Source organism: Peromyscus leucopus, chromosome X (genome assembly GCF_004664715.2).
Source record: "Peromyscus leucopus breed LL Stock chromosome X, UCI_PerLeu_2.1, whole genome shotgun sequence".
NCBI lineage: Eukaryota > Metazoa > Chordata > Mammalia > Rodentia > Cricetidae > Peromyscus > Peromyscus leucopus.
Window position 1 is genome coordinate 59,970,736 of NC_051083.1, and position 26,494 is coordinate 59,997,229.

Here is a 26,494-nt window from a genome sequence, read left to right on the forward strand (position 1 = left end):
GGCAGTGTGTCTTCTATTTAACTTAAATCTCCTAGGACAACTCAAAGAGTGCCTGAAGTTAATCAATATGTACTTATAACTATTTGTCCAAAGCAATGATATGTTTTCCTTCAAAGCTCTGGAATTATATCTTACATCAATGCAGTATGACAGGAACATAGGAGTCACAAGTGTAACTTTAAATTTCTAGCCAGCCAGATGGCAGATAAAGGCACTTGCTGCACATACCTGGCATCCTGAGTTTGATTCCTGGAACCCACATAAAGGTGAAAAGAGAACTGACTCCACAAAGCTGTCCTCTCACCTCAACACATGTGCCATGGCATGTGTGCCCAAACACACATACATTACAGGCACACATACAACAACAACAATAATAATAATAATAGATTTGTAATATATTCGCTTTAAATTTTCTTGTAGATTGGACCAGGAATGTAACTCAGTCGGTAGAGTGTTCATGTAGTACACACAAGGCTCTATGTTCAATCCCCAGCACCAGAGAAACCAGGTATGACTGAACTCTGCACTACTCTGCAGGTGAAAGCATCACTCAGGAGGTAGAAACCGAGGATCACAAGTTCAATATCATCCTTGCCTACGTAGCAAGTTTGAGAACATGTTTCATAAAAAGAAAGTAAAGAAGGAAGAAAAATGAAGGAAGAAAGGAGGGGAAGGAAGAAGGAAGGAACTAGTTGGCACACATTTTGAAAAATCAAATTTATTTTTAAGAATGCATAACTGAATATATGAAAATATTATTGGGGGTGGAGCACTAGGAATTAGCTCAGTTGGTAGAATGCTTGTCTAGGATGCAGATGTAGGTTGTGTAGGTTTGATCCCCAGTACCACACAAACCGAATGTGGCGGTACACTCTTATAATCTCAGCACATGGGATCAGCGGTTAAAGGTTATCCTCCTTCAAAGCCAGCCTGGATTACATGAGACCCTGTCTCAAAAAATATCATTCAACATGTAGTCAAAGTGTTGGGATATTTTACGTTTTGATTATGTCATTGAAATCTGACATGCAGTTTACTTTTTACAACACATCTCAATTTAAAATAGCCACATCTAAGAACTAGGTAGCCACCTATTAAACAGTGCCATTCTGCAATGCTGGGCTGCTTTCCAAAAAGATCGCTTTATTTTCTATTCGAATCATGACTCTGGGTAACTTATTAAGTACTCAAGCCAGCTAGAATGTATCAAACTCGTTCTGGTAAGGTAGACAGATTTGTAAATCACTAACTATTAATGCAGTGTGATCAGTGTTGTATGCATGCAGAGAAGAAACCCTGGCGGCTGTCTGAAAGGCGCGGAGTAGAAGTAAAGTTTGACTTGGGGAGAAGGGGGCGGGGAGGGGGAAGCGGGGGGGCGGGGAAGAGACAAGAAAGGAAGGCAGCCGGCTGATGACAGATGGGAGCTGTAAGTTTCCAAAGGTTCAGGATTAGAGAGAGGCTTCAGAGGGCGGCCGGCCCAAAGGGCATTCCAGTGTGTAGGGACAAAAGGCGGTGGCGGGAAGGGGAACCCAGCGCGTGAGGATTGGTTGGAAGCAAGCAAGAGTGGTGGAAGATGGAAGACGGACGGGAGCGTGCGCCCACTATGGCAAGCAAACCCAGGAACCAAGAGAGTGGCCCGTAGCTGCCAGGACTCTACTTGGGGAACGGCTTGACTTGCGGTGGAAGGCCGGCTTCTGACCCTCCCCCGCACCGCACCCACGCTCTCTCACGCTGCCTAGCACTCGGAATTCAGCCCCGCCGCTCAGAGTTCTCAGAGTCCTGGGAACTTGCTAGTCAGTCCAACTTCTAGCCACACCCAGCCCGTCTTCTGTAAAACAGCACTTACAACTTTAAAACAGGCTGCCTGCTGAAAATGAGTCCATGGAAACGGTTGCTAGGGCTGGTAAACTACTACTCCCAGAAGTCATTTGGGACACTTTGGTAACAAGCAATTGGCCAATGATGTAACTGTTTCCTGGGTCGTGAGGGCTTTGGGGCGCTTCTTTACTGAGTTTACCTTTGACTTCGGTCAGAATTGTTCCGGGTTTCTTTCTCCCACAAGATGGCAGCGTCTAAAGACGAGTTACTGCTGCCGCGGCTTCCGGAGCTCTTCGAAACTAGCAAGAAACTTCTGGAGGAAGTGGAAATAGCAACTGAACCTACCGGCTCCCGGACAATCCAGGATAAAGTGTCCAAAGGATTGGACCTCCTTGAGAAGGCTGCTGGAATGTTATCGCAGCTTGATTTGTTCAGGTATGGGGGAGAGGGTCGTAACGGCAGAGAATGATTGGTTAGTAAGGGTGGAGCCATTGCGCCTGGGTGGAAAGGAACTTTAAGGCTAAAATCGCGCGGTTCCTTCTTGCTCACTCTGTGTGCATTCTTTTCATTGTCCATCTCTCTTCTGAGATGATTAATATCCCAGGATAATGATCCCTAGTGTACGGCTGACTGCCTCGACCACTTTCTTTTAATCTGGCCAGTGTTGTCTTTGTAACACTCTCTCCAAACTCTGTTCTCCCCCAGAAGCAAGGGCCACAGTTTAATGCTCAACCAGGCTTCACGGCCTCCTCTTTGCTCTTTCCAGCCGAAATGAAGATCTGGAAGAGATTGCTTCCACCGACCTGAAGTACCTGATGGTGCCAGCGTTGCAAGGAGCTCTCACCATGAAGCAAGTCAACCCCAGCAAACGTCTAGATCATTTGCAGCGGGCTCGAGAACACTTCATCAATTTCTTAACTCAGTGTCATTGCTATCATGTGGCAGAGTTTCAGCTACCCCAAACCAAGAATAACTCAGCTGAAAATAACACTGCTAGCTCCTCCATGGCCTATCCAAATCTCGTTGCTATGGCATCTCAAAGACAGGCTAAAATAGAGAGGTGGGTCAATGGCTGTAATTTGAGGGCTGCAGTGTTGTTGGGGGTGCATGTGTTTGTGTGTGTGTGTGTGTGTGTGTGTGTGTGTATACTGCAGAATAGTGTATGTCATTTTCTTGATTCTTCATTGAACATAGGCCATGATGAAAGCAAACTTTCCTGAGTCTTGAGAAGCCTTTGCTGTTGTTGAGGGGGTTGTACTAAAACTACAGAACCCCTCAACAGACACCTTATGATTTCCAGTAGTAACAGTGTTTATTATCCTGACCTTCAGGATTGGCAAAGTATATCCTAACTTTTTCCATATCACTGCATAATGCTGGCTATATGGGGTAAATATCTCAAAAGTACACAACATTTTGTACTATTTATTGAGCCATTCTGTTCAGAAGTACAGGCTGAGATGTATAACATCCTAAATTAATCATAGCCCTGGTACAGCATCATATAACATTGATGTTGTTTATTCTTAGTTCAGAAAAAAAAAATCAATGAATGCTCAGTGTCTGAAAACAAAGTTAGGCACTGGGGATGCAGCCTGTCTGGGTGTTTGTATGAATGTGGGTGATCATTGTGCTCCGGTGAGGAGAAGTGGAATAGAAAGAACGTGACAGTAGAAGATGTATAAAGAGATGCATGGGGTAGTGTGAAGGCAGTCAAGGGAACAAGGGAGAAGAGTAGGCTTCCTAGGAAGGGGATTTCTGTTCTGAGGTGTTTAAGAGAAACGGGAATGTTAGCCTGAGGAAGAGGAGAGAGGCGATTAGCTCAGGGAAGCCATAGCATTAGTAAAGCCACAGAGGCATTAAACAGTCCGGGAGTGGGGTTGTGTGGGAGGAGAAAAGTGCCCCCTCCCAAGCAACGAAATAAGGCTAGAGCAGAATGGTGGCAGAGAGGGGGAAGGGATAATGATGAAGACTGTTGTGGGGTTCACATCATAGAGAACTGGGATGTGAGGAAGGTAAGGAGCAGGCTTGAGAAAGTGTTCGAATCCAAGCTCCAGCAGTAGTTACTCTGTGACTTGGGGCAGGTGTAAAATTGAGATAATAAGTACTCTTTCATAGAGAATTTTATAGAGGACTAGCAGAAATACACATAGACCCAGCATAGCTCAGTAGCTGGCACAGTAGGACTCAAGGTCAGGTGTAGTTCAATATTTGTGGTTAAAAGTAAGATCACAGAATCAGAGCTCTGGGTTTGGGTTTCAGCTTTCCTTATGGGTCGTTGGACTTTTGGGTAAGTTATTAACCTATCTGAGCCTCAGGTTCAGTCCTATGTGAAATTAAATAACAGTGGTACCTACTTAATATGGTTAAGAAGCAGTAATTGGCCTAGTACCCGTTAGTAAATAGACAGTATTAATCTGGTTATAAATAAAAATAAATAAATAAAAGGACAAGGAGTTGGGAGGGAGTTAAAGTGAATCTGATGAGTTGGAGGGGAATATAATCAAAACACACTGTACGTGTGTATGAAATTCTGAATAATTCATAAAAATGTATTGACATTGTAAAGCATAAATCAGGGTAGGGGAGAGCAGAAAGTCATTACTGTGGCATGTTGAATTTGAGGTTCCTACTAGACAGCTAAGTAGAGATGTCCAGTAGCAGGAAGCTCACAGGTAAGGCTTGGACTCTAGAGGGTTGAGAACGAGTTAGGTTATTGAACAAATACTTATTAAGCCCTTCACAAATGCCAGGAACTGTTCTAGATGTTAGAAAGCCAGTGTTGTCATGAAGCTTTGATTCCAGTAGACACAGACAATAAGCTGGTGGTAAAATAAACTCAGCCTAGCATGCGAGAGACACCAAGTTTGATTCACAGTGTGTGTGCGCGCACACACACAAACATGCAGAAAGCAGAAGAGAGAGGAGGGAAATTTAATTTTTCAAGTTCAGGTGCTAAGAGTATGAAGAGTAATGAAATGTAGTTAGGGAACAGTGAGTCTCGGAGATTTATTTTTAAAAAAAAAGTGGGCTAGAGTGATACAAAATAGATTCCAGTCATCCTGTCTTTGACAACTGTGAACTGTGCCCATAGGCATAGATGAGAAGCTAAGCCAGTGACTCTTGTGTCCAGATAATCACCCCCAGGAAGACGGGAAGAGAGAGAGGGGCGAGGGGTGACAACAGCCGAGTGGAGGTCTGAGGGAAAGCTTTCCGAGCACAAATGGCCTGAGAGATGAGTCTTGAAAGATCACTAAAACTAGAAACTATAGCATTCCTGAATGTGGAAATAATATTACTCATTGTTGACAATTTGCAAAATAAGCCTTAATCTTAGCATTCAGAGATGTCATTGTTAACTTTCTGCTGTATTTTCTTTCAGATATATAGTTATTTTAGTTAATAAATTATGAAGAATACTGTAAATGCAGCTTTCTATCCTGTTTCTTAAAAAACTAATATTGTGAGCATTTCCCGTGTCATTTGAAACCATATTTGATGGTTTTGTAATATTCCATTCTGTAGTTGTACCATAATCACTTAAACTATTACTGCCAAGTATTTAGATCCTGGTTTTGTTTTGCTCGATTGCATTTTGGGGTATGGTTTTGTTTGTTTGTTTGTTTTGTTTTTGATATGTGTGTGTGTGATTCTAAGTAATGCTATGAACAAACATTTGTGCTTCTTTGGTTACTGTCTCCTTGGAATAGATTTCTCTTTGAATATTTTAAGACTCTTGCTGTATGGCAATTGTTGCCTTCCACAAGAATGAAGTCTTAAAATATTTCCCATTTCACAAGTCCTGGATGTTAACACTAGAAAATTCAATTAGTCAAATAGAAAAAAGTATCTAATTTTGATTTCGATTTCTTTGGCCTGTAATCTTGATCTTTGAACATTTAAAAAAAAAAAAAAAAAACTATGTGACAGGTGAGTTGTCAACACTACATTTATACTAATTCTCCTGGACTCATGTAACTATCCTATAATTCTTCTGACCATGGTTCTAACACCATTTATGGGTATTTCACGGTTGCTGGTTTTTTTCCTGTTTCTTTCTTTTCCTTTTCTGTTGTGGTGCTAGGGATTGATTCCAGGACCTCATGCATATTAGGGAAGCACTCGACATCTCCAGCTCAAAGGCTTGGCTTTTCACTCCCAGTGTGCCCACATACCCAGGTCTTCACTACTTCAGTAAGTACACTGCCATTCACCTGGATGTGTAAGCAGGAAACCTACGAGGTAGCGTCAAGACCTACCTTTTTCTGAATTTTGTCATCTAGTCCATCAGCAAGGCCCGTCAGTTCTAGCAGCAGAAGGTATCTTACCCTGTTGTCTTCCATCTCCACTAGCACACCTTGCTCTAAGCCAGCAGGACCTCCCAACCTTAGGTAGCCAAGGCCCTGTGTAATCTGATGTCTTTCTCCAGTTTCATCCCATGTCATTCTTCACTTGTCTATTGGACCCTAACTCCACTGGCTGCCATCCGGGTCTTTGAAGAGACCAGCTCCTTCCTTCCTTTGTATGTGCTGTTCTTTTTATATTAACTTTTCTTCATATGGCCAATTCTTTATTGTTTAGGTCTCAGCTTAAGTGTTACTCTTTAGCGATCCCTTTCCACGTCAGTCTCTTTAAGCAGTTAACATCTGTCATTCTCTCTTCCCTCCACGGTTGCTCGCTTCATGGCGTGTATGTTGCTCATGTGTCCATCTTCTCAGGTCCGTCTCTCTCCCAGTAGGATGTGTGCTTCGTAAGGGTAGGGGCCATTTCTCGCATGTTCACTGTTTTATACCTAGCACAGGGCCTGGCATGTACCAAGTGCTCCACCCATGTTTACTGGTGACAAGTAGGAGAAACCACATGAGCATGTCGCAAACAGAAGTAGAGTCAAGGATGTGCAGGGAATAAATAGATGGTGATCCGGTTTGACAAAAGCTCTAAGAGTTAGGATGAGCAGAGGTCGACATGAAGAGCTGTGGACAGAATACCGAAAGGAAACAGTTGGGCCACAAGTTACCGGTCCAACTGGAAGGAAGTGATGAAAGGGAAGTTATAGCTATCACAGACACTGCTTTTGTAAGAAGCATTTATATGACTAGAAAAATGATTCAGGACAAACTTGCTAGCTAAATGATAGAGTGCTTTCCTTGAATGCTCGAGGGCCTGGGTTCAATCTCCCGTTGTGCAAACAAACAAAACCCCCAAATTATTCAGACTCTTCCTTTCTGTAACTCCTTCTGCCCGTGACTCTAGCTACTGAGACTATCCTAAATAAAACACCTAAATGGCATGTCTTCTCTCATATCTGCTTCCCTGTGCATATTCTCTTAACCATCTTTCAGGATCAAGTGTGAGTGTGGTTGAGTAACAGCACCTCCATTCTCTTAACAGAAATGCAAGAAGCCGGGTAAGTAATAAGACTGTAAGACTTAGTGGATTTAGGTTCTTAAGTGACAACTAGTGGCCACTTCCATAGACAACTGGAAATATGCGACTAAAACTTAGGAGTCTGTGTTGTGACTGATGTAAAAGAAAAGTTAGGCGCCCTCTACTGTGGTGAGTATAGATGTGTTTTCCAAGGAAAAACATGGAGGAAAAACCTAAGAATTAAGTCTTCAGGGCAAGCTAGCAAAGAAAAGGGAAGGAAATAACCATCAGAAGAGACCCAACAAAGTACAAATAGAAGAATTTACAGAAGCAAAATGTTATATCCAGTCTAAGGCCTCTCTCTACATAGCCCCCTACACACACACACACACACACACACACACACACACACCCTACCTTAACACATTTTAATTCATGCATGCTGTTTAGCAGAGTATAATTATTTCCATCTCTAGACTTGGAACTTCTTAAGGTCAGAGACCTTGACTAGTAATGTATTAGTATTCTAGCTGCATTGTATCTCATGATTCCCAGCCCAGTAACTAGATCATAGTTAAAGCTTGGAGGTATCTGGAGAGACAGATATAGAGTAGTATTCCAAAAAATGGAAGCAATACAGCATTGCAAAAACTGATTCTTTGGAATCAGACCATCTTGGGGTGACTAACTTCTACCGCTTAATAGATGGGCATGGTCTGTCCCTATCCCCTCCCCAGGCTCAATTTTCTTATCTGCTAGTAATGTATGTATTGCTGTTTACGAAGACTTTTCTTGAGCATTTTTCCATTTGATCCTCTAACAGCCCTGTGAAATAGATCCCCATAATAAAGCTATGGGGATGTGCTTTTCAAATTGCCTTGACCAAAATTACATAACTAGGGTCAGGCTAGAATTGAAACTCGGGTCTTCAAATTTCCAGTTCTAGCGCTGTTCCTTCTGAAGCATAAAAGAGTCACTTGAAAGGGAAGGAAGTAGGTTAGAGAAAGGCGATTCTAAGATGGGAAAGAAAACAATAGAATGAAACCTCACAGCCATGAACAGGGAAGGCGGGTAACTGACAGTGAGTCCTGAAAGAAGTGGATAGGGACAAGAATGATAAAAAGCAGGATGGAGGAACAGATGAGGCATACAGAGGAAGCATGAAGCAGAGATTTGAAGACAGAGGGGCAATTAGTGTTATAACTGCCTGGCCATCAGACAAGCCTGAGGCTGGTGTGGCATCTCCACAAAAGAGAATCATGTCTCATAATAGGCATTTGCGGTTGGCCCATTTGACACAGATTAGTCATTCCTTAGCACTGTAACTGCTTGGAAACAGCACAAGGAAACTCCCGAGTCATCGTGGTTATAGGGGTAAGGGATTCTAAGGCAATAGTTGGTCCATGCTGGAGAGCCTGGAACACTGATAGAGTCTAGGATAGTGGTTTTCAGTCCGTCCTTCAGAGCCCTATAGTTCCACTTGTGAATTATGTTAGGAGACTTCCTCTAATTTGTCCAAGGCACATTTTTATTTGTATATTACTTACTGGGGTCCTATTCAAATGCTCATTTGAAGAAAGTCCCTTATCTAAGAGAAAAGTTTTTGTATGTTTGTTGTTTTTAAACCACTAGCCTAAAAGAAGAGGTGCTGAAAAGCCAGGAGTTTAAAGGATGGAAAAGAGCTAAGTCACAGAAGCAAGGGATGGAACAGAGAGTGAACAGGTTGAATGGTCATGGAGGAGAAAAGCCAAACAACTTTACTTACAGGACCACTAGACTCACCCAGAATTCATCGTGGAGTAGATACACCCTAGGGCCCTTATATGTTGTTTTCCTGTGACATAAGCACCTCCAGGGAAGAGGAGGAGTAGCTGTTTGTGGAACCAAGTAACCATTCTCAAGTAACAGTAGTAGTAGCATTCCTGAGCTAGGAATTGGCCTTTGTATTGTTTTACCCAGAGGGCTACATATGGTGATGCTGTAACATGCAAGATGCTTTCTTGTTGGGTCAAAGAAGAGCCTAAACGTTTTTATAATGGTGTCTACAGTGCAGTGGTCCTTGACTTTGGGATCAAACTTCCTCTTGTCAAGATAAGTTGGAAAAGGAGAGCAAGGGGGTGGGAGGATGAGAGAAGAGGAAGAAGGCATGTGTGCAGAGGAAGGAACGGGGAGAATGCGTCTGCAGAGAGTTCTGTATAAACTTTGAGGAGTTCGAGGACCACCCCCCTCACCTTAAACTCTCCATCGACTTGAAGCTAAGACCTTATCTAGGTACTCCCAAAGAAGAGCTTCCTGTTCTGGAAGGGAGGCGGGGGGGTTCAGGCAGAGGGATTTGATAGACTTCTCTTGGAAACCATGGCCTTTTCACTTGGCTCTTGTGTGTTGCAAGCCTTCCTAGGCAACGCATCAGCAAATGTTGCCTGTTTTGTATTTTAGTGCGTCCATCTCCGACCGCCTGCACTGCTGTCCCCCTAAAGTTGTGTTGGTGTCTCACTTCCTTTCCCTGCTTTCTGTCTCTTCTAGTCACTCCTCCTTGTGCATTTGCTTTTCGCTTTCAGAATACTCCTCTGGATCTGGGGATCACTCCCGGCCTTCTTGTCTTGGCTTTGCTCCGGCCATCTCTTCAGAAGGGTCGCTTCTGCTCACTTTGTGTGTACTGCTTCCACACCATCGTCTTACCCATTCACCTTGCTTCTTTCTGCTTTGTAGTGTGTGTCCTCATCCACCTTGTCATCTATTCCTTTTGATCTGTCTTCCTTCACTAGAATGAAAGCTGCCTGAAAGCAAGGACTGTCTATTATAAACTCTCTCTAGCACTAAAAATGCTTGTCACGCTCTAGAGATAATTGACAGATGAATGATAGATGAGGTACCAGAATGCATCCTGGAAAATGGGGATCATTTTCAGCCAAGATCATTGATTCTTAAATTTTGGTAGAGGTGAGTCAGGGTACCTCAGGAAGGTATTGCATGAAAGAAAAAAGATGACCAGCTTTTCAGCAGTTTCATAAGAAGTCCTGCATCAGTGGCAGGTAAACAGTGACCTCTAAGGTTTTGGCTTTCCTTGAAGATTCATCTTCGAAGTGGAGGACTTACAGGAAGCACTCTGTGGCACTGAATATCCAGCAGAGTGAGATTGATATGGCCGGATGACTAGAGTATCTCATCCTGAAAGATAATGATAGGTCTTGCTGAGATCAAGATATGCCTAGGCTCTTTCTTGCTTCGTAGTCTGGGGATTGGCTCTGAATTTTAGAATCTAGTCCTAGACCATAGACTCTATTTCCAAGGTAGGAATTCGCGTACATGCTGCCTGGACATCTGCAAAGGCAGACATTACTGTAGCCTTCTTTAGAAGAAGTCTGTATTTTTAAGTTCATGGGTAATGCTTTTCTGTGGAACAGATACAAGCAGAAGAAGGAGGTGGAGCATAGGTTGTCTGCACTGGAATCTGCTGTGGAAAGTGGTCAAGCAGATGATGAGCGTGTTCGTGAATATCACCTCCTTCACCTTCGGAGGTGGATTGCTATCAGCTTAGAAGAGATTGAGAGCATTGACCAGGAAATAAAGATCCTCAAAGAAAAAGACTCTCCAAGAGAGGTAAGCCTTGTCCTTGCCCACATAGCAATGGAAAGCTGCTGCCAGAGGTTCGAACATTCTGCACAAGTGAAAGCAAATGAGAACCCTTAGCCAGATGTAGTAGTGCACACTTAGAATTCTATCTACCCAGGAGGCTGAGGCAGAAGCATGACAAGTGTGAGGCCCGTCTGAGCTACATAGTGAGTTGAAAGCCGAAGGAGTGACTTGAGGTACAAAACAAAAGATCTCAAAACAAAAATTAGAAAACACTGGCAAAGTGCCTCAGTGATGGAGAACTTGTCCAGCATGGTCAGAGTCCTCATTTTAATCCTCAGCACTGCAAACCCAAATCTTTGTAAGTCTCCATAAAAGCATTGTTCCCAGTAGGATAAGTGGGAAAAGGCTGTGGTTCTCCAGGGTAGCTTTGCAGTTCATTATAGCAACGGGCCCTGATAGTTTGTAATCGAAGGCACTCGTTATAACTGGATAGTATCAAGGAAATACTTTCCCTTAAATTTTAAACTGGCTTTGGCTGTGAAAAGAGGCCATAAGGAGGGAAGGGGCCCTTTATAATCTACTTAATTATTGTAGGAAAGGGAAAGGCCAGGATTAGAATGAGTCAGAAAAGCAGAACTAGGGAGTAGAGGGGGAGAGAAAGAGAACCAAGGGAGATGAAACAAAAGAGCAGGGGATGTGTTTAGGTTGGGGAAGACTTAGAACTTAGCCTTACACAAAGAGACCAGTCAATACCCAGATAGGAGACCCTGCAGCAGGGGCATCGTCATGTACAGGATGCCCAGAAGACTACTTTAAAAAACCTTGTAGAAGAGCTTTAGAGCATCTTTGACCATCCTAACCCAGTTCTGGAGCTTGCTCTGTGGTACAGGATACAACATGAATTGACTTGATCAGCTACCACAATAATTGATCCTGAGGAAAACACCAACTTGGTCCTTCATGGTGAAGGACCGGAAAATGAACTTTTACTCTTCCATGGTCATAAGGCCTCTTGAGCATTTACCTAGGGGAATGGTTCTCTAGCATTTCGAGGTTAGACTCTTCTGAGTCCTTCCTTGTCCCTGCCTTGTTAGGTGTATGTGGTTTGGTTTGGTTTAGTTTTTTTAGCCTCTCATGTGGTACTGAGTTGGGCTGTGGAAAAGATTCAGTGAAAACCAAATGAGTACCTTCTATTTAATCATACTTTTTTCCCCGAGACACAGTTTCTCTGTGTAACAGCCTTGGCTGTCCTGAACTTGCTCTGTAGACCAGGCTGGCCTCGAACTCACAATGATCTGCCTGACTCTGCCTCCCAAGTGCTGGGATTAAAAGTGTGTGCCACCACTGCCTGGCTATTTAACCATACATTGTTCCAGCATGCCTGTATGCCTTAATATAAAAAACACTGGTCTGCCCTTCCTCCCTTTACAGACTGGCATCAATTTCTAAAATACCTTAGAGATTCTTGAAAATTAACAGCATAATTACATTGGAAAGGACTTTTGGAAGAAAGCTCTTAGTAATTCTTTTCCACAGAATGTCAGGCTAAAGGAAAACCCTTCAGACTCAGCTCAAGGAGCTTATGTGGAACATGGCAGTAGGCTTTAGAATTTCCTTCTTTGGGTGGGCCTACATTTGAAACCAAATAGTTTTTCACGTGTGGTAAGAAGTTTCCTGAGAGGACTTGCTCTCTCTCATTTTAGCAAAGTACTTAATACCCTTCAAGACTGATAAATAGAAGGAGCCATCAAGATGGTTGATAACCTGAGTCTGTTCCCCAAAAGCCACAGGATAGAAAGCAAGAACCTGCAAATCATCCTCTGACCTTCACACCTAACTCTCCCCCACAAGAAATAAATGCATGTAAACCAAAAGCATAAAGCTTGACCACTGTTAGTAGAAAGGGAGTAAATCTCGAACCCAGAGCTTTCTCAGCCCCAGAAGACTTGAAAGCCTGTGTGATAAAATGGGGGAAATGGCAAATGCATCTCTAAAATTAATTTTCTTCTTAGGCATCAACTTCTCACTCATCTCTTCCAGAGAAGCCTCCAATGAAACCCTTCATACTCACTCGGAACAAGGCCCAAGCCAAGTAGGTAGTGCTCCACACTGACCGGCCTTCACAGCCTCAGTGTGATGGTTCGTGCAATGCTTGAGGAAAAGACAAAATGGACGTTTTTGCAAAGTCATGGCTTCAGCCGTGAGTGGTGCTCTTTCTGCAAAGCACCTAAAGCTTTCCTGATACTTTCTCCAGGTCTGTCCTCAAAAATACCCTTCACATCAAACTTTTAAAAAGCCAATAACACAGAAAGAAATCAGTGAGTTGAATGCAGAATTGCATGCTTTCTGTGTTTTTTTTTTTTCCTATTATTGACACTCTTCCTGCCCTCGTGAGCAGTTCTCAGAAGGACATCTGTGCCTACCCGTGATTGAATTCTGAGTTACTGATGGTATTCCACAGAGTTGCAGGAAAGGATTCTCCACATTTCAGAACTGGCCAAGTGTTAATTGCTAACTCCCAGTGTTATTGTGAACGCTGGCCCTTGGGGTTGCTTATTGAGAGATGGCCCTGGGCCGTCTACCCTCTCGCTCTCATGAAGGCTCTTGACTTTAATCCTTCCTTCTGGATGCCCCCTTTTTTGCATTGGTGGAGGAGATTGTACAAGCCCTCATAAGATTGCCATGTAGGGCAATGTGAATGACACAGATAGCCGCCTCATTAAAGAGAAAAGAGGCTGTTCACTATTTCTATATTTGTTTAGTTCTCTAAACAGAATGTGATTTTTGCAGAGTATTTGGAGCTGGTTATCCAAGCCTGGCAACTATGACGGTGAGTGACTGGTATGAACAGCATCAGAAATACGGAGCATTACCAGATCGGGGACTAGCCAAGCCGACACCAGGTATGAAGCAATGGGAGGAAGATGGTTATGTTGCCAGTTCCTTACACCTTCCCAATTACAACCTGAGCAGAGTTAGCCTAAGCCAAGAGTCTGACAAGAATCGCCTAGTCGCTGTCATTTTACTATTAAAACAGTAGCAGGTGACTCTGAACAGGGTCATTTTTTGATCTCTTCCAATTATGACATGAAAAGAGCAGCCAGACAGCAAAATCACAAACCCACTTGTGGTAATGACAGAGCAGATTGGTCCCTGGACAGTCAAAAGTTACAAAATGAACACAATATTTTTAAAAGAACAACTCCATACATGTACTTGGAAAGTGACCAGGAAGAGGCATAAACTGGAGTGCAGGCCATACTTTGAAGGAGGGAGGGGAACTTCAAATCCCTTGAAAGCAGGCCTTCTGTGTCTTGGTGTCCAGTTTGGTGGTTAGAGCACGGTCGGCACTCAGGCGTCTTTGAAAGGAAACGACGGGCACAGGTTAGAGAAACGGGCGTTATGTAGCAGGAAAGAAGTCACAAACAGTGCGCTTCTGCCACTTCACAGGTGAGACATTGTCTACCCTCTGAGCCTCAGTTTCCTTGTCTCCTTTGTCTTAATTATGTGAAGGAAACATTCTTATCTCCATTTTAAGATGGAGATGATGGTCTGTAAGAAGTAATGTATCCTACCTTAACTAATACAGTGGCCAGGCTAGGATTTAAATTCAAGCCTTCAACTGTCCAGTGTTAGTGTTCTTTCCAATAGAGTGTACACACATACATACACCAACACCGATCAGTGGTCATTTGAAAGGTGTCCTGTTTTGTTTTGTTTTGTTTTTTAATAGATTTTCACCTCTGGGCATGCTTCACTTCCATGACATAGAATAACTAAAACTCAGATAGAAATTTCTAGACTTACTTAAGGAATGAGAGCATTGGATTTAAGGTGACCATACCAACTGCAAAGTAAGGAAGATATTCTAGAAAGGAGAGAAGCACACAGGAGGAGCCCTAATGAACTGGAGAATTCAACAGTTTAGCAATGCAAGAGAGAGAAATGGGCATTTCACTCCAAAGAGTTTCCATGGTTTTCTAAAATTAAACGTTACTACCTTAGAGGCTAGAAATTCAAAATCTCTATGATACAGATGCTCTTCAACTGAGCACAGGGTTACATTTGATTAACCCATGGGATTTTGAAACTAGCCTGTCAAAGACAGCTTCGGGAACTGGAGAGGTAGCTCAGCAGGTCAAGCTGTTGCCAGCAGACGTGAGAACTGGAGGTCAGATGCCTGGCGCCCCGTCAATGCTGGGTGGATGGGGTGATCTGCCTGCAATCGCAGCATTCGTGAGGTACAGATGGGATTCCCAGAATAAGCTCGTGAGATAGACTAGCTCAAACAGTGGGCTCTGGCTCAAATGAAGGACCTCACTCTAGTCTATAAGGTGGGGCAGTACAAGTAACCTTCGGCCTGTACATGCACACGTGTGCACATCCCACACACGTGTGAAAACAGCCTTTAATACCTTTAGCCCACTGAACATCGCAACTTAGGAGTATAGCACACTATGGAGAAGGCTTTAAACTTTCTCCACTTACAACACCTTTTTACCCAGGAGGGTTTTTGTAACCATGGGTCTATATGTATATAAAATAGGTGTACTTGTACCATTGAGATGGCTCAGCAGGTAAAGGTGCCTGCTGCCAAGCCTGATGACCTGACACGCATCCCCAGGACCCACAGTGGAGAGAGAATCAATTCACAAGTTGTCCTTCAACCTCCATAAGCATGATATGGTATGTGTGCCCTCATACACAGACACAGAGACAGACGGATAATTAACAAAAGTTTTAAAGAATTTTTTTAGTTATATGTGTCTTCATGGGGATGTGTGCTTTTCATGCAGGCTTGAGGACCCGAGTTCAATTCCTAGAACTCGTGTCTTTAAAAAACCCAGTGTGGTGGTGTATACTCTGTAATTCCAGTGCTGGGGAGACAAAGATGGGATCCCCGAAGCTCACCAGTGACCCAGTCTAGCCAAACTGGTGAATTTCATGTTCATTGAGAGACTACGTTTGAAAAATAGAAGATACTCAGTGTCGACCTCTGGTCTCTGCACACAGACACATATATTCCCTACATGGGAAAAATTTGAAAGCATACAGAAATAAAGTCCACAGAGAGCCAAGACGGCAATTCTTGTTGATGTCCCATTAGAAAGAGAAGGAGCCAGAGACAGCATCTTAAAGTGCGGGGGAAGGCAGGAAATTGTAACCCTATTCAATGAAGTGAGGGCGTGACCGCCCAAGGTGTGGTCGAGACGGTTTGTATTGTAGTATTAGGGACAGTACAGCCATCTGGAGAGTTCAGAGAAGGGAGAGAAGGAGGAGACCGGCCATGACCGGCAGACTGAACTGGGCCATGAGAGGGGCAAGAGACCTTCACACACATATGTGAGTACATGTACACACACACACACACACACACACACACACAGAGAGAGAGAGAGAGAATAAGGTAGGCCATAGACTAACACAAAATATTTTAAAAGATAGATCTGATAAGGGACTGTTATCCTAAATATTCTCTTAAGAGTCAATAATAAGAAAATGAATAGCCAGATGAAACAAAATTGACCAAAAAAGATCCTTATTAGATACTTCACTGAAGATGATGTGCAGATGTTCCACCTCATGTCATTTAGATGATATAAATTAAAAGAGATGCCCCAGCACTCATCTATTGGAATGGCCAAATCCAGAACACCTTAAATATAAGTGGAACAAACCTTCAAATGAGAAATCAGGGATCAATGGTCTTAGCACAGCTGCCTACTGTCAATAGGAAATTGTGTATTTCAAAATATCAAAAATAAACAAAACTGCAGTAATATTAGATGAAGCCGATGTCAAGAGAAAAGGAGAGTTTCAAAGATCATTTCGGACTGATAAAAGGAAGGGGCGAGCGCTCAGGAAGACACGGGAGTTGTAACTGTAAGTGCCTGTTACCAAGCTTCAGATCGCAGCAAGGTAAAAGCAGGTAAATGGAGGAGTAGACAAGCCCGCCATCCCACTCGGAATTCCACATGTTGGAAGCCTGATGCCCGGTGCAGCAGGTAGGGCTTCGGAAAGTGAGTGGCCCCTGGAGTCTTTGACTTCATCAGTGAACTGATCCACTGGTAGGTTTATAATGGGATGGGCTGTTAGTAAGTGATAGACGCTTAGGAGGTGGGGGCCTTGTCAAAGGGAGCAGGCCCTTGAGGGCCCCTTCTCTCACGCTCCCGCTCTGGTCCCTGGCTGCCACGAAGCAAATAGCTTTGTCCCAACACATGCTCCTTACCGTGATGTTCAGCCTCGCCTTGATCCCAAAGTTACAGGGACAAATTACGAAGAATTGGAGCAATGAGTCAAAGGAAAACTTTGCTCCAATTGGTTTTTCAGCTATATTGTCAGTAGTGGGAGGCTGACCTACACAGTTGAGAGTGTTCATACTTCTTTTAGTAATTTATAGAATTATGTTTACCGGGCAGGCTGTAGAAAAGTCTGATCAACACTGTCAGTCATCATACACTGTTTGGCAACAGCAGCAAAATAAACATTTTCAAATAAATATGACACATTCAACATAGAGTATAGGCCATCGTAAGTTCCCATTAATTTTCAGAAATTGAAATCACAGTGAATGTGTTCTTAGACAATAACATATCTGGGAAAGTCCCCCAAATATTTAGGAGTTAACACATTTTAAAGTAGCCCATGAGTCAAAGGAAAATTACACCGGAAGAGCATCCGAATTTGAGGAATAGGATCAAAGCTGTGCAGAGAGGGAAATCTGTATAATGTTGAAAATACTGTGCTGGGGGAAGAAAGACAAGAAAACCAGCAACCTAAGGTCCCACTTCAGTAAGTTGGGAGAAAAGAAAAAGTCAGCCCAAATGAAGGAAACAAGAAAGATGGGAGATCTAAGAGTTAGTTGATGGTGTTTCCACAAAAGTTGAATACAGGAATACATCTATGATGTCATGGTTTCACTTCTTAATATAGACAGTGGTTCTCAACCTTCCTGATGCTGTGACCCTTTAGTACAGTTCCTCATGGTGTGGTGACCCGCAACCATAAAATTATTCTCATCACTACTTCAAAACTGTAATTTTGCTACTGCTATGAATCATAATGTAAATATCGGATATGCAGGATATCTGATAATGCAATGCCAAGGAGGTCACGACCCACAGATTGAGAACCACTGGTATAGACCCAAGAGGAAGAGACAGTGCACCCATAAAATAACTATGAAGCTGTAGCATCCTTTTTAATAGCCCACTGTGGACGCAGTATGCTTGGATGCCCATACATACCAGAACGGATAAGCGAGTTTTGGTATATTCATATGATGAGCTGCTGTGTAGCTATAAGGTTAAACTAACTGTGGTTCTTCAGCTCTACAAAGCACACCTAATTATGTGTGGAAAGCCAAATACAAAACATATATACTGTGTGATTTCATTCATATAATGTTCAAAACAGGTGAAACATGTATGTGCTGATTAAAAGCCTTTAGTATTTACCTTTAGTGGGGGATCAGAAATGCAGTTGAACCTGAGGGGGTTTCTGCAAAGTTAGTGTTTTTTATTTCTGTATAGGTTCCAATTACATGAAGTTGTTAAGTGTATTAACAACTCATTGATCGACACTCACATTTGTTTTTCCATTTTTTACATGTATTTATACTTTTGAAAAATACGAAATAAAGTTGGACAATATTTACAACACACATAGATGACAGTGAATCCCTGTGAACCACAGAGTAAAGATAGGAAAAGACAGGTCATCTATGCTTCATATAAACAGGTTACTGGCATCTGCAGAAGACACCAGGAGTAACCACCTGGAAAAGCCGACAATGAGTTTCAAAAGAGTGTGTTCAGGAACGACAGCAGTGAGTCCAATTTAAGAACAGCACTCGAAACTAAGGGAGGTTTTGCTATCCAGTAAAATCTAAGCCAATCTGGTGAGATGGCTGAGTGGGTAAAAACTAAGCAAGCGGAAAACACCCATGATTGAACAATCTGAAAGGGGTAGAGTGGCCCAGCCCTTAATGAACTCTTGGAATTAACCCACCTGGTCTCACAGGGCAGGGGCCCACACTATCCAAATAGTATCTCCCAACTCATGGTAAAGCATTATTTCAGATTTGTCCTGTTTTGTTTTGCTCTGTTTTATGTTGCTACAAGTAAAATCAAAATCAGGCCAGGAGCGATGGAGAAGACAGAAGGGGCATGTAAAAGTGAGGCGCCATGCTTCTCCAGTATGTGTGAAGGCAGCTGGACGGAGCCCCTGGGAAACTGGGATAAGCACCCCGAGTCACAGCCTTCCTCAAAGTTCAGACAAACTTCACACAAAAATTAGCAACAGATTGTGATGATGCTTGGAAATCTCTGAATGTACTTTTAAGTAGATGGATTGTGTGATATGTAGAATGTATTTCAGAACTGTAAGGAAAATCACCAAGATCATATCCCATACATAACTAAGGGGCTAAAAGAGAAGTTTGCAAGCACTCCAGAAGGCTAGGTCACCAAAAGCCAGGAGCGACCCTAGCACTTGGGAAGTGGGGCCGGGACAGCAGAGTACAAAGTCACCCTTAGCTACACAGTTCTAGGCCAGCCTCGGCTACAGGGAGACCCTCTCTCAAAACACAGCACACAAGAACAAATATGAAAGAGTGCTTTCCAATGAGTTGTAAGATACTATTTGAAAAGTAGCCTAGAGCACAGAGGGACCATCGTAGGGTAGACTTGGAAAGCTGAAGTAATGGGAAAGAACAATGAGTTCAAACCTGAAAATGCCTTCCCAGGTAAAAAGGAAAAGAATACGAAAATCAACAAAAAGAGGAAAATCAAAACAGAGGTGATGCGGAGTTGGGAGAGAAGAAAATGTGATAAGAATGTGTTGTATGAAAAAAGATTAAATATTTTTAAACAAGGAGAACTATAAAAACTAAAGAAACTGATCAAGAGGATTTGGGATAAATATTAAATATTAAAGATAACAAAGAAGAGCTGCCATATGGATAATGGAATTACCTAAACAAGAAAACCAAGGCAAGGAGGGAAATTGAATATAGGGCTGGGCATTAGAGCACACACTTATAAACCTAGCATTCAGGCTGAGGCAGGGGGCCGCTCTGGGCTGCATAGGAAGTATAAGGCCAGCCTGTAGGATATAGACCCTGTCTGAAAAAACAAAACCAAACAAGCAAATAAAAAACATACTATATTCCTGCAATTTTTCACCCAGAATGACTAAGACTAGTTCAAATAAAACTAAATTTTTTTAAAAAAATATAAATGTCATAGACATCTCAGTATTTTGCGTGTGGTTTACTTCTGAAGGAAAAAAAAGTCTTAGCTTGCCTGTGAAGTATGACATGCTTCATGTTGTGAAAAAAGTAGCAAATAGTTAAGATCCCCAGAAAGGAAAATAGGAGCCAAGAACATTGTATCTGATAAAAACTTTTAAGTATAAAGAGTCCAGATAGTTTTCAAAATCCAGGAAGTAAGAAATACCATTGCCATGGTCCCTCCCTGAAGAACTTGATAGAGAATGAGGTTCAGACAGCCGCAGTGGTGACTGGAGATCAGTTATTCGTAGAACGGATACTAAATGAGAGTTAAGAGGGGGTGCATATGTAATACTTACAGGCTTGGATAATGTGCATCTCTAATGCACCCACTTCCTAAAGTGAGGAAATAAGAAAAGTGTATGGACAAAGCTTTAACAGCTCTCAGTGATTACGGTGGTGGCAGTGTTGATGTAATTAACTAATTCAAGACTGTACGATATAAAGGAGTATAAATGAGTAATTGTCTGATAGCCTTACTCTGTCCTATCTTTGAGAACACGGGTGTAACTCAAAAGAGTTTCAGTTTAAAAAAGGAAGTAACAGCAAACAATGCTGTAATCCTGATATAAACACATGAAAATGTATATTTCATAATAAGTGCATAGACCTTTGCTTTAGCCACTGAAAAGACTAGAAACAAAGAAGCCTCGTAATAAGCATTCGTATTAGCCTAAATTGTGGCACTGAAATACCATTCCCAGCCTGGCACAGTGGCACTGGCCTGAAATTCCAACACTCGGGCAGCAGGTAAAGACAGTGCAAGGTCAAAAGGCCAGCCTGGTCTACACAGTGGGGTCCTGTCAAAAACTAAAGAAAACACATTCTCATCAAAGGAAAGCAGAATATCTTAGAGAAATGGCTGTTTCAAGTTCTGAAGCGAAAAAGTCAAGATCAGATTAGATAATGTGTTGAGAAAGATCATTTCCACTAGCCAGTTCGACTTCAGAAAGGGTAGTGGGGATCAGGAATGGAGCTCAGTCACAGGGCTCCTGCTTAGCATGTGCAGTGTTTGCACCCACCCACCCCAGGACCACAAGAAGAAAAAGAAAACGGAGGCTGCAGGTGGAGCTCAGTAGAGCACCTACTCAATGTTTATAAAGCTCTGGCTTCATTCCCCAGCACCCCATACAAAAACGGCAATTATCTGTACCATAAGTACATTTGCCAACCAAACCTATCCTATCAAAAAATTCTTAATTGACATAGAAAGCAATGTACAAACTTACGGGTATCATGCAGTGTTTCAGTGTACGTATATATTGTATAATGTTTTCAAAACAGGATAAACATAGCTGTCTCCACAAACATCATTTCATTTCATTAAAATATAAAAATAGAACTACCGTATGATCTAGCAGTCCCACTACTGGGCAGATATCCAAACGAAAGCATTCAAAATCCTGGCTTTTCCCTTCGCTTTCTGTGGCTGTCAGGATGGAACCTTGGGCTTCCTTCACATACGCTAGGCAAGCACTCGACACTGAGCTTACCTCCCGGGCCTCCCATAGCTCTTTTTAGTATGTTATCAGTATTCAAGATGGTAATTCTATGCAGTAGAATACCAAAACTGTTCCCCAGTGCAACTGGACCTTAGTACCCATTGACCATGCTTTTATCCATCCCTCCCTCTCCTGTACTCTTTCCAGCCTCTGGTAACCACTCTTCTACTCTCAACTTCCATGCGTCGACCATTTAGATTCTATGTATGAGGAAGATCATGCAGTACTTTCCTGTCTCTGGCTGGCTTATTTCATTTAATGCTCTCCAGTTCCAGCCATGTCACTTCAAATGATAAGATGCTCATCCTTTTTAAGTCTCTGTATTTGTAACACATTTTCTTTATCCATTCTTCAGATGATGGGCACGTGGGTTGATTGCATTTTTTTTTACACTGCGAGTGAACATGAGTGCAAATATCTCCTTGACAGACTGATGTCATTTCTTTTGGATATTTGCCCGGTAGCAGGATTGCTAGAGCATATGGTAGCTCTGCTTTTAATTTTTAGGTAACTTTCCTAATGTTTTCCACAGTGACTATACTAACTTATAATCCATCAATAATGAACAAGGGTTCTTTTTGCCCACATCCTTTCCCGAACTTATTTTTTCTTTTTGATAATAAGCATTCTAAGTTTCTGAAGTGGAGCTGGGTCTCATTGTGTTTTTGGTTTACATTTCTCTAGTAACTAATAATGTTAACCATTTGTTCATATATTTATTGGTTATTTGTATGTCTTTTGAGAAATGTCTACTTAAGTCTAGTGCCCATTTTTAAATTAGATTATTTAGAGGGTTTGGTTTGGGTTGTTTGTTTTTTTGTTGTTGTTGTTGTTGTTTTTGCTATCGAGTTTTCAGAGTTCTAAGTATATTCTGGATATATACCCCTTATTAGATGGAGACTTTTCTCTGAACTTGTAGGTGGCCTCTTTACTGTTGATCTTTTTGTTATGGTTTGAGATAATCCCACTAGTCTGTTTTTGGTTTTGTTTCCAATGCTTTGGGGGTTTTATCTAAAAAGTCCTTGCAGGCCAGCAAGAGAAAGGCTGATAAAGGCATTTGCCACCCAAGATTGATGACCTGAGTTCTGACACCAGAACCTACATGGTGGGAGGAGAGAAACCCCCCCACAAGTTGTCATTTGGTGGCAAGCCCCCCCCCAAGCACATTAAATAAGTAGAAAAACAAAGGAATCAATTTTAAAACCCTACCTCTTCCAGTGTCTACAGTGATTCCTCCTGTGTTTTCTTCTAGTAATTTTACATTTTCAGTCTGATATTGAACTGTTTTCAGTAGATCTTTATAACTGAAAGAGAGAGGTCTGGTTTCATTCTTCTGCATGCAGACAGTCAATTTTCCCATATAATTGACTGCAAAGACTGTTCCCTGGGTATGTTCCCAGCACCTTTGTTAAGCTCTATGGCCATAGCTTCTTGAATTTACTTCTAAGGGCTCTTATTTCATTCCTTCGGTCTGTGTATCTGTGTTTAGGTCATTACCATGCTAGTTTGGTTATTATGGTGTGGGTGTGGGTGTGGGTGTGTGCGCGTGCCTGCCTCTCTGTCTGTGTCTTTGTATGTGTTGTATGTGTTTGTGAGGTGGATGTGCATCTAAGTGGAGGTTGCCAAAGGCTGACATCAGGCATCAAGCATCTTCCTAAATTGTCGTCTCTTACTGAACCTTCAGCTCATCGGTTTGACTGAGCTAGCTTGCGAGTAGGCACCAGAGATCTGCCGGTCTCCACCTCCCCGGTGCTGGGACCACGGTCATGGACGGTTGTGTCGGTGCTGGGGATCTGAACTCAGGGCCTCATGCTCGTGCAGCTAGCTCCCCAGCCCCAAAGGAGACATACTTTTCTCAGAAAATGGTGTGGGTGTTGTGTTATTGAGATGTGAACTGAGATAAATGTGAGGACGTTTCTTTAAGCACAATTAGAGGAAAACTGAAGACCTCCAGCAATCAAATTCCAACTCTTGTTAAAACTCTTTCAAAGAATGTGAAATTACAAAAAGCACACAAATCAACTGTCAGAGTGGATGCGACTGTCCATGGCACCATGTCATTCATTTGATGCTTAAGCATGGCTGACAGTGTAAGAATTCTGTAACATTAACAAATTCAAGGAAAAGTAAATATGTGGAAAGATCGTGTGACTATAGTAAAGGAAGCTGGGGCTGGCAAGATGACTCACCAGTTAAGAGCTCTCACTGTTCTTGTCTGCAAGAGCAGGTTCAGTTCCTAGTACCCGTGTGCTGGCTCACAACATCTTGTATTTCCAGTTCCAGGGGATCTGCTGTCCTCTTCTGCCCTCCGAGGGTTCCTGGGGCTCATAAAGTCTTACAGAGATACATATACCTAATTTCTTTAATCTTAAAGAAATGAATGAAGCAAATTGGTAGAGCAATAATTACCTGTAATGCTGCATCCCTGGAAATTCACAGATCATATATATTTTTTAACTTCTATGATTTCAGGTTTCTAGGTTATTTTTGCTGATGGGTGGGATTTGGGGAGGGGTTGATTTTGTTCGTTGGTTTTTGTTTGGATGAAGGGATTGTTGGTCATTTAGCAAGAATTCTTTCCCCAAATAGAATCCATTTGTGGAGGACCCCTCTATGACCTTGGCTTCTGTGAAAACTTGTGGAGGCATCTTTACTTGCCGCCGTGGCACAGTGTCTAACATTCAGTAATAGGCCTGTCCTGGCCAGTTGTGCCAGGCCTGGGCAGCTAGTTGTGCTCTCTTCCCGTTGCCCGCTTGTGTTCAGAGCGGAGCTGGGCTCCCGGGCGGTGTTGATTTGCCTGTCTTCAGTTTCTCTCTCCTCTTTCTCACTTTCCTGGGTTAGCTGATTTCACACAAGCAGCTCCACAGCAGCATGATCAAGAAGAAAAGGATGAGGAGAGCGAAGAGAAAGCTGTGCACAGACTGCGAGAGTGGGATGACTGGAAGGACACCCATCCCAGAGGCTATGGCAACCGGCAGAACATGGGCTAATCCTCCTGAAGGGCCAAAGGACCACGTGGTACACACCAAGGACAACCTCAGCAGGGTGCAGTGAAGGCAGCCGGGCAGAGTCTTGCTTTGCCTTCAGTTGTGTCAAATAATTGCTTGTACCCTAGGTAATGACCAGAGATTTTGTTTGGCTTTATTAATTCTCATCATGGTGATGCTAAGTGGTCAGGAAAGAGCGCTAAGAAATGGCTCTATATAACCTATGATAGTATGAATTCATTCTCTTACAAAAGTAATAAACCCCTCTAGTATGTGGGCCTATGCACAAACGTGGGTATCAGCTGGTTTTGTCGTTTGTGGTGGAGCAGCAGGGTTCGACTGTGGGTCGCGGGGTGTCTGGAAAGCCTTGTCATATGCCTTTATTCTGAGCAAGGATTGCCCTGGGTCTGAACTGCCCAGACTTCCCCCCTCCCGCTAGTTGTGGTGTGACCCTGTGAGCCCCCGCCATGCTCTGGAATAACGCTAGACAAGCAGAAATGGCAGAAGAGCGCCTCTGCTCCAAGGCACTGCTTTCGGAAATTAGAGCTGTGGGGAAGGGACCCCGAAAGAATTAGTCTCGTGAGTATGTTGGGTCATCCCACTCAGCTCAGCACTTGGGAAGTAGAAGGAGGAGGCTCAGAAGGTCAAGGTCATCCTTAACTACATGAGTGAGGCCAGCCTCAGCTGCATGAACCTCTGTCTCTGAATAAATAGAAGGCCTCTGTTATAAAATTCCTACCTACCTAGTCCTAGCCCTGACCGTGAGAAATGGGAGCTCCAGAGAGGCTGCTCTATAGAATCATCCTTTACCGTCATGGGACCATTAGCCTAAGCCTTAAGGTGAACACCGCCTCCAAGCACACTGGACCTCCTTGTCTCTGTGGCTCCAAACCTGGTGTAGTAGGAATGGATGCCTCTGTTAGCTGGCTGTTTAGTACAGGCCTGCTGATCAGATAAACAGAAGTGGAGAAGAGGGATGATGCCCATGATGCTGAAAGTAGGAACTCGCTGGGATGGAGGGGTTGGTACCCTCTAAGAGCAGCCTGTGATCTGCTCCAAGAACATCCTTTTGTTCTGTGGCTCCGGTCCACTTTGGTTTCCTTTGAAGAGGAAGATGACTCAGCCCTCCTATTCTAGCTCCTGCAGTCTGAGAAGGCTTTGCAGAGACTCAGTTCCCTCTTGTTTATAGGGTGGGAAGTGGAGGGCTGTCAGGTGCTGAGGAGGAGGTTGTTTCGTGGGTGGTGACAGCAAGAAGGCTACCAATAATATATTTGTATACTTCCTAATAAAGGATCCATCTCCCCCTCACACAGAGGCTCCTGAAACTGGTAGCGCATGGATGACATTTCCTACAGAGCTAGAAGCAGTGTTCTCAGCTAGTGTTCTCAGCCCTCCTCCAGTTGTTCCCAGGCTACCTCTAGCCACAGGTTTGTCCTCGGCCCGTAGAACCCACCCTGAAGTTTATTTACTTACAAACTAGCCAGGTTGACTTACATCTTGGTCTGAGTCTTAGAAGATTGTACTTTTTGTATCCTCCAACTTCACTGAGCCTCCACACACACACAGAGAAACCCAAAGAGGCAGACCACACAAAGTAGGTTCGAATCCTGGCTTGGACAGGTGGAACCTGTATGAGTTCATGCAGTAAAACCCCCAAAGTATCTGTCTTCTGTTGATGTAGAGGATGTGTCCTAGGTCTGGGATGATTACGTAAATCATGGCCACCACTGTAATAAAGCCAGGCAACTGAAGAATAAGGCTTTCACGTTGGTATCAGGGCCATGACTGGGCTGTCCAGCAAGAAGGGAAGGAAATGGGCAGGTAACAGGCCTTCACTGTGAGGCGCTTTCCCACTCAGCACAAAGGCCTTGCAAAGGCAGGCCTACTGTCCCCATGCCACAGAGCAGGATGGGCCAAGCAGAGTGGCTTCATCAAGCCCGCCTTGCGCT

The 26,494-nt window shown here is 43.1% G+C and overlaps 1 protein-coding gene across 1 annotated transcript; it reads left to right on the top strand.

The window, feature by feature from the left end:
• Positions 1–1,996: 1,996 nt before the first annotated feature.
• On the top strand, positions 1,997–24,835 carry Igbp1 (immunoglobulin binding protein 1). The gene is made up of 6 exons (XM_028883909.2): positions 1,997–2,256; positions 2,588–2,881; positions 10,593–10,788; positions 12,777–12,856; positions 13,555–13,667; positions 24,400–24,835. Exons 1-6 carry the CDS (start codon positions 2,066–2,068, stop codon positions 24,546–24,548), a joined length of 1,023 nt encoding a protein of 340 aa, XP_028739742.1. The 5' UTR covers positions 1,997–2,065; the 3' UTR covers positions 24,549–24,835.
• The last annotated feature ends 1,659 nt before the right edge of the window (positions 24,836–26,494 follow it).

Excerpts from the sequence above, each read along its gene's own strand:
- Igbp1 (XM_028883909.2), top strand. The coding sequence starts at position 2,066 with ATGGCAGCGTCTAAAGACGAGTTACTGCTGCCGCGGCTTCCGGAGCTC. Across the intron at positions 10,789-12,776 it reads AAAAAGACTCTCCAAGAGAG|GCATCAACTTCTCACTCATC; the intron begins GTAAGCCTTGTC and ends TTTTCTTCTTAG. Across the intron at positions 12,857-13,554 it reads CGGAACAAGGCCCAAGCCAA|AGTATTTGGAGCTGGTTATC; the intron begins GTAGGTAGTGCT and ends TGATTTTTGCAG.